This window comes from Paramisgurnus dabryanus, chromosome 7 (assembly GCF_030506205.2).
Source record: "Paramisgurnus dabryanus chromosome 7, PD_genome_1.1, whole genome shotgun sequence".
In the NCBI taxonomy this organism is placed as follows: domain Eukaryota; kingdom Metazoa; phylum Chordata; class Actinopteri; order Cypriniformes; family Cobitidae; genus Paramisgurnus; species Paramisgurnus dabryanus.
This window is the reverse complement of record NC_133343.1, coordinates 34,114,142-34,128,300: the sequence shown is the minus strand read 5'-3', so window position 1 is coordinate 34,128,300 and position 14,159 is coordinate 34,114,142. Positions and strand designations below refer to the sequence as shown.

Here is a 14,159-nt window from a genome sequence, read left to right as displayed (position 1 = left end):
CAAAAAATGGGGGGAAAACAGTCCGACTGTTCTGTAACATCTAAACAAAACTTGTACATGAAATTGACTTATTGCAGTAATCGTTGTGAAAATATTATGACTCGCAATAACATCCATATTCTTAATTCTCATCCCTGGTTGTAAATAATTTCTCCAGTATAACCAATATCCTCTAGCATCAATATAAGAAACAATTGATTCCATGTTTTATGTCAAACAAGTCGGCTCTACTATATTATGGAGTTATGAATTTTACCAATCAATATGCTCACAATTAAACCCCAATCAGTTGGTTATCTATCAAATTTGATGGTAAAATATGAAGCTAAATAACTATGTATAAATCACGATCCCAGGAAGCCAGATTCCTCAAGCATCCACAAAAACTAAATGATTCAATTTATGGCCAATAGCAGCCATCCGAGTTTGCTAGCTAGATGGTTAGCATAGTCCCTCTGGCTGTGATACACAAGCAACAGAAGCACCAAAACACAAGAAACGCCTCAGATTTAGGCCCCAAGTTCAAATGTATGACCTAAACATCTTTTATCACAACAACATATGAAGAGTTTGGTTCCAAAACGCAATAAACGCCATTTTTGAAAAAAAAAATGAGTTACTGCCAGAATCAGTATTATATCAGGTCAGCATTTAAAAGTAAATTCTTAATTTTACGCAAAATCCAATATTTTAGCGTGTTATTCTGTCATCTTTTGTCCCTTTTTTCCCAAAACGCGATAAACGCCACTCCTCCTTTCCCGCAGAATGCAATAAATCCGCTCCACAAACTACAGCGCACCATTCCACGCAATGTAAACAAACAATGGTGGCGCGTTGAGTACATCCTAGTTTTCCTCATCTACTTTGTACTTCGTGATCAACAAACAAACACAAACAAAATAATACTTTTAATGGCATTGATAAACCTGTGATGGTTTTCTGTAACGGAAAGAAACGTCAGCCATCAACATCTAATAATTTACGTGAGAGGCACTAGGGGGAAGTGCTTGTTCTCCCGACAGCATCAAGTTTCTGTCATACTAACACATTGACCCCAGGGGATCTTATGAAAAACTTTCCATCATTTTACTCAAAGTCAACGAAAATCGAGCAAGACCAAAACATTTTACAGCTGATCGCTGTAAAAAATGTTAAGCGACGACATCAAGTATAACCGCAGAAATGACAGTGTTCTTAATATGAAAAAGTAAGTGTTTTGATTAATGCCATTAATGTTTTTATCAGTGTATAACACTAGTTAACTAAATGAATATAAAATGGCAAAGATGAATGCACATTTATATAGGCAATTGATTCAATAGATTTATAGCATTTTGAAAAAAAACTTGTCATGGATTTATTGCATTTTGTGGAAAAAATAATCAGTTTTTATAATAAATCTTTGAAAATCAAGTAATGGCTTTGAATTTTTAATGTTATTATAACCTAAAGATACTATGTAAAAGTTTGTAACAGAAAATAGTGGTTTTCATCTTGTCACTTTAAACACGTTTTAATTTGTCAAAATGGATTTATTGCGTTTTGGAACCAAACTCTTCATATATTCCAGCTGTGTCGAAAAAGCCTGTTTGAATTATACTTCTGTGCTTCAAATGTACTAGCACGCATTCTTACATCATATATTATTATTATATATTAAAACATGGATGTCTAGAAATGTACGATTTCCTACTTTGAATACCAAAGGTTATGGTTTAAAGGGCTATGTATGCTATGTTGAATATGATAGTTTTGGGTCATTTTCTAAACCATTTTAAACAAATAAGCTGTTAAGAGAGAATTGGGTTGTATTAAAATGAGTTTCTTAACCATTACATCCAATCAGACTAGCGTTAAAACAGTTTCATGGTATGCTATGGAAAGTATATGGATTTAAAATGCTTTTGGGAAGGTGATGAAAGTATGGATATTTTAAGAATATGAGAAAAAAAATGCAAAGCTTTGTCTGTTTCAAATAAAATTGAGCTTAAATGTTACATTAAATTTTATGGCAACATATTTGGGATGGCAAGTAAGCCAAACCAATAAATGTTACTGTAAGAGCTCCTCATAGGCCAAAGGCACACAACAGTAATACAATTAACAGAATATCAGAAGATAAGTTTCAAAATGGCTTCAAACACAGCATACGTCTGAATGGAAAAGGTTCATGCTCGAAGATGCTCACATTTACAAAACAACTTGAAAGGATGAGGAATTAAATCACATGGCCATCTATAAAGAGGAGCACAGTGCTTCTTTGACAACAAGAAAATCTAAACAATCCGACAACACACACACGAAAAAGATATGAAACGTTAAGGAAACGTGTCTGTGCATAGTGTGTGATTGTGAATGCAGGATATTCACGAGATGACATGATTGAAATGAATCGATGTGGTCACTTGTTGGGCAGTGACGTATCAAATCAGGCAAACCCAAACATTTCCATAACGCCAAACCTCTTTATCATAAATCAACGGTGAGATTGAGCGGTCTACTATGCACGATTGACATTCATAACGTGGAAGCCTACAGCATGGGAATCTCAATAAAATGACTCTGTATCGTATATTAACTTTACGCAAATTCTATAGAATCACGACAGAAGCGTACGCATCATTCGCAGCGTCCAGCAGTGAAGTATTTGCAGCAGACCGACCTACCTAACAGTAGTAGTCGATGAGTCGCTCTGTAGATCTGTTTGTCTTTTTGAAGCTGTTTCTCTATCTTTTTGTTTGCTTCCCTCTGGGCCTTCTCCTCGTTTCGCTGGTCCTCAGTCTTACTGTTGCCCAAACAACCCATTTTCCCAAAAACCCAAGAAAAGTTTTGGGGTGGGGTGGGGTGGTGGTGGGAGGCGAATATACCGTATGAATAAATTATCCAAATTCCTCGATTTGGCCTCCGATCAAAACACTTTGATGGAAAACCGGGACATTTATAGTCGCGTGCACACCGCACTCCTGGATTTAGCGGAACACGGGGGGTTTGTGGATCTTATAAGGGACAGTACAAGGGAAATATGAAAGCTATTAGTACAGGAGGGCTCGAGGTGGTGGTGGTGAAAACACTAGGCCGGCCTACACACGGCCGAGTCCTGTCGAGCTTTCGCTGCTGTAAAATACGAGATTTCGTCAAACGCGATCCTTGTGTGAACGCGCATCCAGCGAAGCCTCGACGTTACATGAATGATTTCGTTACGGGCGTCCCGCGACGGCTTTTCTGATCCAAGCGCGATTTAGCAAATTTCCCGTCGCGAATCCATGGTCGCGTTCCCGAAATAACGATTCTGCCCACCACTCCTTTAAAAATCATGAATAGCTCCACAAAACTCGGTTATTGTCGGTTCGTCGATGTCGAATCCGTTCGCTGATGCGACGACACGGCCAGAACGAGATAGAAAGGGTGGCTGCAAATTAAAAAAATAAATATTTCCACCAAAATGACGGCATGTGGATCATTCCGCCCTGCGCCGTGGCCGACATGAACCTTTTAACTCCGTTATGAAACGACGCTGTCTCAGAAAAATACGGTGCTGGTTTTAAAAAAAATCCCCCGAAGATGGACCTTATTTTCCCTCCTGTTCGGGTTACGGTGACTGATGGTCGCCTTTTTTTCGGCTTGTCCAAATGAAAAGAGGCCCTTTGCCGTCTTCACCGTTACCGTAATTTGAATTTCTTCTCACATCCTCAGCTTTGCTTTGACGAGAGCGGAGATCCTTACGGTTCTTTCGACCGCCGATGCAAATGCGACCGTTTTGGGAAAATCCGTCGATGTTTTACCGGCTATCGCAGTCCCGAGTCCGCTGTCAGGCTACGCTTTGTATCCTTCTTGAATTCGGGTGGTAGATCGGCTATACATGTGCATTGGGATAAGTCAAGATAAATCCGATACCACAATGACAGCGATTTCCCAATGGACGGAGCGCGTTGCCTCCCCGATAGTCGTGGATGAATCCCCTTCGAGGCAGTATTTTTAGCGATTATTTCCTTTTCTCTGTGAATTCTACATTGAGATAGAAAGCGTTGAAGAGATGGGTGGGGCAAACAGCTCTCATTGAACCCTGAGTACGGGCAGCGGCTAATCACATGACAGCCAGAAAACGTCAGCAAGCGGCGATTCTGCAGAGAAAAGGCGCCCTCTTTGAAGACATGATTCATACGTGATAAACTCCGCGATTCGAGCCGATTAATCTACGACTATTTGCATTATCGCCGGCTACGTGTAGCCACTGCTATACACATCATGCTAAACACACGAAGCTAAGCTTCAACCAAAAGAACATTTGTGAACAAGCTTGTTCTAAGTCTAGTGTACTAGAAAAGCTTGCCTGGTAAGTTCTTGATGGGTAAAGTAGCACGTTTCACAGACATACAGTAAGAACCATAGACCCATCTATTAGCCTAACCTAAAGTAAACAAAGACTAGTAACAATGAATCATTCACATAGCTTTGTGATTCAATGTTGATTTGATTCAAATGTTACACTGTGGCAGGATTCAGTTCATTAGAATAGCCTACTCATTTCAAAAGCAGGGTCATTCGTTATTAAATGTATGTATTCATCGTTTGTTGTTGAATATAATGTGTTGTCCACACACAATACTGTGGAGCACCGCGGTGTGTAGTGCTAAAGTTGACTTAAAACTTTATGTAACACTAATTGTGGTCATGTTAGCACTAAGAGCGGTGTAAATTTTAGCACGTAGTGGCTTAGAAGTATAAAAAAAACATGCAAGCACTCAATCAATGATTGTATGCCATGATTTATTTTCAAACATGCCAATAACACTGCATTATAGAAACAACAGGTAAAACATAACAGCGTCACACTTATGTTTAATTGTACTAATAAAGTGTTGTTATTAATTAAAGCCATAGCATTCATTAGCTTAACAACTTCCATCAATATTTGGATTTTCTGTTTTGTGAACGAGTGGATTAATCTGCATGTATTTTGTGATTGTTAAGTAATTGATTGAAAATATTAAGATACTAGGGCTGGGTATCGATTCAGATGTTCCAGATTGATTCGATTTCAATTCACAAGCTATCAGATCGATTTGATTTCGATTCTCGATTCAATTCCGATTTTCTTCACGATTTTTATACTTGGTTTTCCATTCAACTTAATGAATATAGATTATATAGAATATTATATTATATTAAAATATTATATTATATTAGAATATATTAGAATAAAGACTGAATGAATGAATGACAGGCTCGAATAGTAATTAGATTAACGTTAATGTTACGTTCAATGTTTTGTGGGAATAAATATGGGGGAAAAAGCGATTTGTGGGCTTTAAGAATCGATTTTGAATCGACCATGTAAAAAAAACGATTAATCAAGAATATCGATTTTTTTTTTTGCCCAGCCCTATAAGATACATACATTTATAAACGGTGTTGAAAAATATATTTTTATTCCGCAAACACAAACTATTATATGACATTTCTGACAGTCATTATTGCCCTATATTTTATTGTTATTTAGTTTGATTACACTATAAACTAGTGATAGACCGATTTATTGCAGATGCTGCTATATTGGCCAATATTTTGATTCGTTTTTTTCGGCATCGGCAACAATCTTTATAATCGGTCAGTAAAAATGTCTATTAATTTAATTTGTTGTTTGTAATGAAAAGACACTCAGTGTCACTCAATGTAAAGCCAAAGTCTGACAGACAGTAAAATGACCAATCATTATTCACTTTTTAACATAATGTTATGTTGTGTCACACAACAACAACACACTTATTCAAACAGTATCGTGAGATGTCAGATCCACATTAATTATGTCTTATTATCTAAATGATTAATTATTTAAATACACTGTAAAAAATACTTTGCTCCTTAAAATTTTTGTTGAATCAACTCGGATTTACAAGTCATTTCAACTTACTATTATTAATCTTGACCAGAGATGAGTTGTTAAAACTACAGGTGAGTTGTTATAACTTATAAAATTAAGTTGACTTTTCTCAACTATATTTTATAAGTTGTGAAAACTCATCTCTGTTGACATGACTTGTAAATCTGAGTTGATTTAACAAAAAAAATGTTAAGGCAGCAAAGTCTTTTTTTACAGTGTAGGTTCTTTAAAAGGGTATTTATAAATGTTATGCACAACAAATATGTATGTAGTTTCAATTTTCTTATTTACTCTAATTATATTTGTGTTACATCTGCCAATTTCTTAATATCGGCATCAGCTATTTAAAAACACATTTTGGTCGACCACTACTATAAAGAAACATCGACAAAGTAACATTTGCTGTCTCTTGACAACTTCAGTCACAAAATGTATTTATAAACTTTATTTTAAACATAAAGCTTAAAATAGTGACATGGCGATACACACAGTAAACCAATGGATCTATAAACAAAGGTTCTAGGATGAGAGTTCATGGCACTTGGACTGAGATACTGTGATGTCAACAAATAAAAGATAAACGTCTGAATGACAGTGACCGAAATGGAAAATGACATGACGTGAAGCTATTTTTTAAACTCACTGTGGTCTATTTTATGATCCTTTAATCTTTGTTTGATGTTAGGGGATACAGACTAAACAGTTATATTTGGAACTAAACTGAAGTCTGGTTCTCCATTCAGATTGTTTTAAAAGCGAATTGCAGAAGCTCAAACTTCTGAACCTGAACCAATAAACACAAAGTTCATTACGCAAGTCATCTTCCTGATCTTGTTTAATGGACACGCCCAACTTACAGCACTTTATAAGTTATTTTAACATTGGTGCAACTAAAATTACCTCTAAATGCAAATCGTGTGGCTCTAAATCACAGGTTTGGATAACCCTGGGGGTTTTAGTTTGCTGCACAACGGTCTACTACCAGAAGGGGGAAGTATTTCTTCACTATTAGATACGATTTTGCACCCATGTGAACACTAGGCCAAAAACTCAAGCCAATTTAGCAAGGTTTCGTAGTCCCTCAATGACATTACAAGGGGGATTCCACTGATTCTAAATTAGGATAAACTGAAGGTACTGTAATAAAACCATACACAGCCTTGTACTGTGCTGAAAGTTTGAGAGAAAACAAAGTTTTAAAAGTCACGCCACACAATAAAAAATTTGGAAAGGCCTACTGTATTTGTTATTATTCATTGAGAGTTCCAATGAGATTTGCTTGGTTAGAGTAGGTCTCTAATCACCCTAATTGGTCATTTTGAGATTATGAGTATCATACGATAAGCCTACATGCCAATTAACAGATAATGGTAGTTTGTGGTGCTTTTTATTCATGTTTTTATGTAAAACATGCCTTTTGTATATGTGACACTGCCTGTAAAAACCAGGCTAAAGTCTAGGAAGTTTGATATCATTCATTGATTTCGCTCACACACTTTTTTCAATTTTTGACATGATCTTTCTCAGTCAATATTAAAGATTTCAAAGTTATATTTTCCACAAAATGTCTTTACATTATGTAGGATGGTTTTACAAAAAATTCCATTAGCTGGGTTGTCACAGGCAGTGTTTCATACACATTACATAAACCACAAAACCAGTCATAAAATTGAGATTTATACATAAATAAGCTGAATAAATAAGCTTTACATTGATAGATGGTTTGTTAGGATAGGAAAATATTTTGCCGAGATACAACTATTTGACAATCTGAGGTTGCAAAATATCGAGAAAATCATTTTTAAAGTTCCCACATATTACTAATGATAAATACATTTTTAATATTTACAGTAGGAAATGTACAAAATATCTTCATGGAACATGATCTTTATTTGACATCTTAATGATTTATGCCATAAATCATTATAGGATACATACAGTGAGGAAAATAAGTATTTGAACACCCTGCTATTTTGCAAGTTCTCCCACTTAGAAATCATGGAGGGGTCTGTCCACTGTGAGAGCAGAATCTAAAAAAAATCCAGAAATCACAATATATGATTTTTAACTATTTATTTGTATGACACAACTGCAAATAAGTATTTGAACACCTGTCTATCAGCTAGCATTCTGACCCTCAAAGACTTGTTAGTCTGCCTTTAAAATGTCCACCTCCACTCCATTTATTATTCTAAATTAGATGCACCTGTTTGAGGTCGTAAGCTGCGTAAAGACACCTGTCCACCCCATACAATCAGTAAGAATCCAACTACTAACATGGCCAAGACCAAAGAGCTATTTAAAGACACTAAAGACAAAATTGTACACCTCCACAAGGCTGAAAAGGGCTATGGGAAAATTGCCAGGCAGCTTGGTGAAAAAAGGTCCACTGTTGGAGCAATCATTAGAAAATGGAAGAAGCTAAACATGACTGTCAATCTCCCTCAGACTGGGGGTCCATGCAAGATCTCACTTCGTGGGGTCTCAATGATCCTAAGAAAGGTGAGAAATCAGCCCAGAACTACATGGGAGGAGCTGGTCAATGACCTGAAAAGAGCGGGGACCACCATTTCCAAGGTTACTGTTGGTAATACACGAAGACGTCATGGTTTGAAATCATGCATAGCACGGAAGGTTCCCCTGCTTAAAGCAGCACATGTCCAGGCCCGTCTTAAGTTTGCCAATGACCATTTGGATGATCCAGAGGAGTCATGGGAGAAAATCATGTGGTCAGATGAGACCAAAATAGAACCTTTAAGCCATAATTCCACTAAACGTGTTTGGAGGAAGAAGAATGATGAGTACCATCCCAAGAACTCCATCCCTACTGTGAAGGATGGGCGTGGTAGCATCATGCTTTGGGGGTGTTTTTCTGCACATGGGATAGGGCGACTGCACTGTATAAAGGAGTGGATGACAGGGGCCATGTATTGCGAGATTTTGGGGAACAACCTCCTTCCCTCAGTTAGAGCATTGAAGATGGGTCGAGGGCGAGGCTGGGTCTTCCAACATGACAATGACCCGAAGCACACAGCCGGGATAACCAAGGAGTGGCACTGTAAGAAGCATATCAAAGTTCTGGCATGGCCTAGCCAGTCTCCAGACCTAAACCCAATAGAGAATCTTTGGAGGGAGCTCAAACCTGACTGATCTAGAGAAGATCTGTGTGGAGGAGTGGGCCAAAATCCCACCTGCAGTGTGTGCAAACCTAAAAACTACAGAACTGGTTTTGTGGTCGTCTAATTGATACGATTTCTGTATCCATGAAAGCCTTTAGTAGCGCTTACAATCAAACCACAAACTTAAGACCTATTTACAAACTCATATTACGTAAGACAGTCCGGAATAAAGAGAATTCCAAAAATTCAAGGCCTTCTCCTTGCCACATAAACTACATGAACTGATATGGTAAGATAGTCACACCCCAATAAATGGCTGTTGTTAGCAATGACAATCAATGTTACATAATGAAGTTTGCAAATGAGTCCTTTTAATCCAAATTTGACCTATAACGTAATTTTGTTTTGTGTAGCCCACAGGCAAAACTTAACAGATTCTATTAAAACCCCGAATGTGGTGAGTGTTAAATGTCTCGTCATGGCCCGCATTTAGACAAAGGCAAAATGCTGCATGATCAACAGTAGACTCCTTATAGTCTCACTCCATCTGATTTCATGCAATATTTCATCTCTAATGAGAGGAAGCGATTCTGTTTAAGTGAGCAATAAAACCGTGGAATTATTTAAACTAAGTCGTAAGACAGGCTTGTGGGCTTGCAGCTGCAAAGCAGTGCCATCTAGTTTAAACAACAAAGACACCAGCTACAAATACTCTCGTCGTGGCTGATTCTTTATGACAATCGTACCCAAAAAGTAAACAGAAAAACTATATTCAATGAACAAAACTCATAACCACACTCCTTTCTCAAACAAGCACACATTCACCCAGGCAGACGCTATACCAATACAGTATACAAAGATGTTTTCCTTAACTACAAAGGTTGCAACAACCAGCTTTGTATGTGCGTGTGTGTGTGTGTCATCGGTTTTTCTACAGAGCACCCGCATGACTAAAGTATTTTGGTCACAGTGTTTAAAGAGTTTCTTCAGTTTGTGTCGACGGAGCGCCCTAATAAAAAGAGAAAGCGTTCTTATGAAGGTAGAGGCATATGAGGGCTCGTGTAAAATCACTTTGGTTGCTCTCCAAACTGCTCCAAAACATCAACAGGGCTAGTTTCCAGACTTAAAATAAGACATGGATTCATAGATAGATAGATTCATAACACTTTAAAGCAGGGGTGGGGAACCCTGGAGAGGGCCACTGTCCTACACAGTTTAGTTCCATCCCTAATCAAACCTGCATTTAATTTCCAAGTAATCCTGAAAATTTTGAATGGATTTTTCAGGTGTGTTTGATTAGGGTTGGAACTAAACTTTGCAGGACAGTGGCCCTCCACCAGGGTGCCCCACCCCAGATTTAAATGGATAATATTAATTTATTTCAATATAATTTACCTAATTACATCCTAACTTATTGCAGCGAATAGATTGGGTACATGTGGGGTCATCGTCGTCCTGTAGAGTTAAGTTCCTGCTCTTACACACTTGAAGGAAGGAAGATATTTTGAGGAATGTTTGATCAGAAGCCCTATTGACTTCCATAGTATTATTTAATCCAACTATGGAACTCAATGGGGCTTCTGATTGGTTTGGGTACAAAAATTCCTCAAAATATCTTTAAATTTATGCAGGATTTTAACAACACGAGAGTGAATAATTGATTACAGAAGTTTAATTTTTAGTGAACTATCCCTTTAAGAAGCACAAATGGTATTTGGAGTATCGTGTCATTTCCATTTCTCCATCTATCATTGTGACACATTAAACAAGTAATGCCAGTTTTCTTGATATAGATTAGATCATGAGCAGATGCTTTCATTGTCAGGAGACGCAATCTGAGACCAGGTTTTAGTCCAAGTTTAGATTAAGAAAGATCTCAGTGACCATCTCAACTACCCGTGCACTAGTGTGATTATTTATATACCATTGTAACTGGCCTAAAAATGCAAACAAGCAAATGGTAATTCGCTACTGATTTAAAATGACTTTACAAAAATAATAATACCTGCGCCGTACCCAAGATATTTTGATTGAAGACTTTCGTAAAGGGACAGGCCAGAGCATACGTGATACTACCGAAATATCTGAAAACACTAGCCAACCACTTGATTGAAATGCCTATTATCATCTTAAAAATCTTGTCACCTAAAGGTGTTTTGAAATTATTTTGTGCACAAAATATATATGCATTTTAATTTTATTAGAAAATGCATGAGTTGGACTGAATAATAAAGAGAAACAGCTAATATGAGCCAATAACTTCTTCAGTACTGTTCACTTTCTGAAAAAATTGTCAAAAATTGCCCCTAGCTGTCATTGGGGCGAAACCCTTTCAAAAATTACACCTTTGCACTTAAAGAGTTCATATTAGTTGGGAGAGCGGGGTAAGTTGTCACAATTTTCACACTGTCTCTCATTTACTGAGCACCATGCATCACAATGGTATAAATCTAATTCCAAATGAAAAAAGGACGTCTTGGGCACATATATGTTGTATTCATGACATTTTCATATCTTATCTCATCACAGAGCTGTAGACTGTTGAATAGAGAATGTTCACTTGTGACAATTTGCCCCATCTGCGGGTAAGTTGTCACACTAGATTATCTAAAAAGAAGAACACAACTTAATTGTGATCTTTGTATAATTGGAATTATTTTTAAATTCAGAACTGGAAATATTAACACTAGGGATTTTCACACTGCTTTTCACCCTGGGTTATCTTTGTTCTAAATCCTGCTTTTAATCCTAGGTTAAGGATTGTTTCACACTTAAAATCTTGAAGCAGGGTTATTCCTGAAATTAACCTAGGGTTATGAAACCCTGCATAGGGCTTTTCACACAGGAAATAGTTAACCCTGTGTTATTCTAAACCCCGGTTAACCCCACAAAAGGCTAACCGTGCTTCCGAGCAGTGTTTCATAACCCTAGGTTAATTTCAGGGATAGCCCTGGTTTTAAATTTCAAGTGTAAATTGATCCTTAACCTAGGGTTAAAAGCGGGGTTTAGAATAAAGATAACCCAGGGTTAAGTGCAGTGTGAAAACCCCTTACGTAATTTAAAAGCGGGGTTATCTTCATTCTAAATCCTGCTTTTAATCCTAGGTTAAGGATCGTTTCTCACTTGTAATTTTGAAGCAGGGTTATCCATGAAATTAACCTAGGGTTATGAAACCCTGCTCGGAAGCTAGCTAGCCTTGCTTTTGTGGGGTTAACCCCGCATTGCAGTGCCAAACGCACACAGTGTGAAACGAAGCAGGGTTAAGGCCGTTTCACACGGTACGCGGAAAGCGTTTCTCTTGTATTAGAAGCGTTTTGTGCAGCATTTAGTGCAAATGTGTGCATCTTCAACGGCGCCTGCCATGAAGTGCTGTGTCCCTAAAAGGAATAGGATTTTGGTTGCAGGAGCAAGGAGTGTGGACCAACTCCGCTTCACTTCTGTAGCCGCCCCCGTTTTGCCGCTTTCCGCACGTCTCCTATTGAAAAATAACTAAACACTCGCGGTTGCCGCGTACCGTGTGAAACGGCCTTTAGAATGTTATGACCCCAATTAAATACAGCTGAAGCAGTTAATCAAGGTGTTCAGGGTTGCTTGATAATTACAGACAGGTGTTGGAGCAGGGTTTTAGACACCTGACCTAGGGTTTAGGAATACACAGTGTGAAATGTCATGTGGGTTATCTCTTAACCCCTGTTTAAGTACGAACTATGTGAAACAGATAACCCAGGATTCCGTTAACCCGGGGTTTAAAATAACCCAGGGATAACTATTTCCAGTGTGAAAAGCATGTGATGACTAGCCCCAAAGTCATTGAGACAACCTGCCCTAAACTGACTGAATGTGTGCTACTGCTGGCTAAATCTCAGAGTTAAGGGCTCGTTATAGTAGCCGCGTAGCCGCGACGGCGTAGGTTCCACGTCGGTTTTTATGTATAGTTTTGCGTCGTCGTCCGCGTCGATGTGCAAACACACTCGCAGACCGCTGGTAGGCAGTAACCACACGTGTAACCACAGTAGCAGCGCAAACTTCAAAGAAGAAGAAGCTTAGCAAGTCAACCCACAAACGAAGAAGAAACAGCAACTTGTTGTGTTTAATTTGAGAAGACCAGCAATGATGGAAGTAAATAAACAGCGACTTTTGATGCAGTTTGAGTTAAATCACTCCTTAACTAGGCTAATCTTTGTTTTCACTGTCACAAACGGAAATACCTATGACGCAGTTTTTTTTATTTGACGGGAAGGGTTCTGGTGGACCAATCACAGCGCTTGCGGTCCGCGTAGATCTGACGCGCTATTAAAATTTTTGTGAGGTGCTGGTCAGACTATGCAGAGCTACGCACAGGCTACTGATTGCCTACGCCGAACCTACGCACGACTATAAATCGGGCTTTAGCTCAACATCGCACTTCAGCTAAATTATCAAAAGACACGCTGTTGTCTCCTCTATTTTGTGCAAAATAATAATTTTTAACATTCATACCTAACACAGTTCTATTGCATAAAATTTAAAGTGCATTTTTTTGCTTTTTAAGGCAAAAAAGAAGAAAATTTGGCTAACGTCAGATTACAAAGTTGACTATAGAGGGTATGCACATGATGTCACCTTCGGCAAAGGGGCTGCGGTTACCCCCCTGAGTGGAAAAAGATTCTAAATGGGAAAAAGCTGTTGTGCGATAGACTGTACTAACAGATTTAACAAGAATTCTGAGCTATCACAGGGCTCAACACAAATAATTTTTTATACTGGCCCAGTCGGGCCAGTGGTTCAGGTTTTCACTTGCCCTGCCAAAATTTTCACTGGCCCCAATTAAAAAATGTCAGTGTCACATATTTAAAAATAATCATTCAAAAGTCAAATATAAGTGTATACATATACAACAGACCAGTTCCAACGAAAAAAGGCTCCCAACTTTTCTGCTTTACCTGTAAACTGACAGCAAACTGTGCAAGATATTGCATCGTTTCTTTCGTCGTGTTTTACCCAAGTAAATGTCTGCTTCCAAGAAGTTAAATAATATACATTGATGAAAATATATTTAAGTGACTGAGGGTGAAGCACTGGCCCGATCGGGCAAGTGACAATACTTTTTACTAGTGATAGACCGATATATCAGCCGCCCGATATATCTGGCCGATATATGCGAGTTTTATGTGTATCGG

At 38.0% G+C, this 14,159-nt stretch overlaps 1 protein-coding gene across 3 annotated transcripts in view; it reads right to left on the bottom strand.

The window, feature by feature from the left end:
• gnas (GNAS complex locus) overlaps window positions 1–14,159 on the bottom strand; it is a 45,343-nt gene that overhangs the window by 28,575 nt on the left and 2,609 nt on the right. Inside the window, exon 1 of one of the 3 annotated variants that reach the window (XM_065279645.2) lies at window positions 2,667–4,243. The exons of the other annotated variants lie outside the window; for them this stretch is intronic. Coding sequence (XP_065135717.1) covers window positions 2,667–2,805 — 139 coding nt within the window. The 5' untranslated portion in view covers window positions 2,806–4,243. Of the gene's footprint in view, window positions 1–2,666; window positions 4,244–14,159 lie in introns of those variants that run through there. 3 annotated transcript variants of the gene reach the window in all.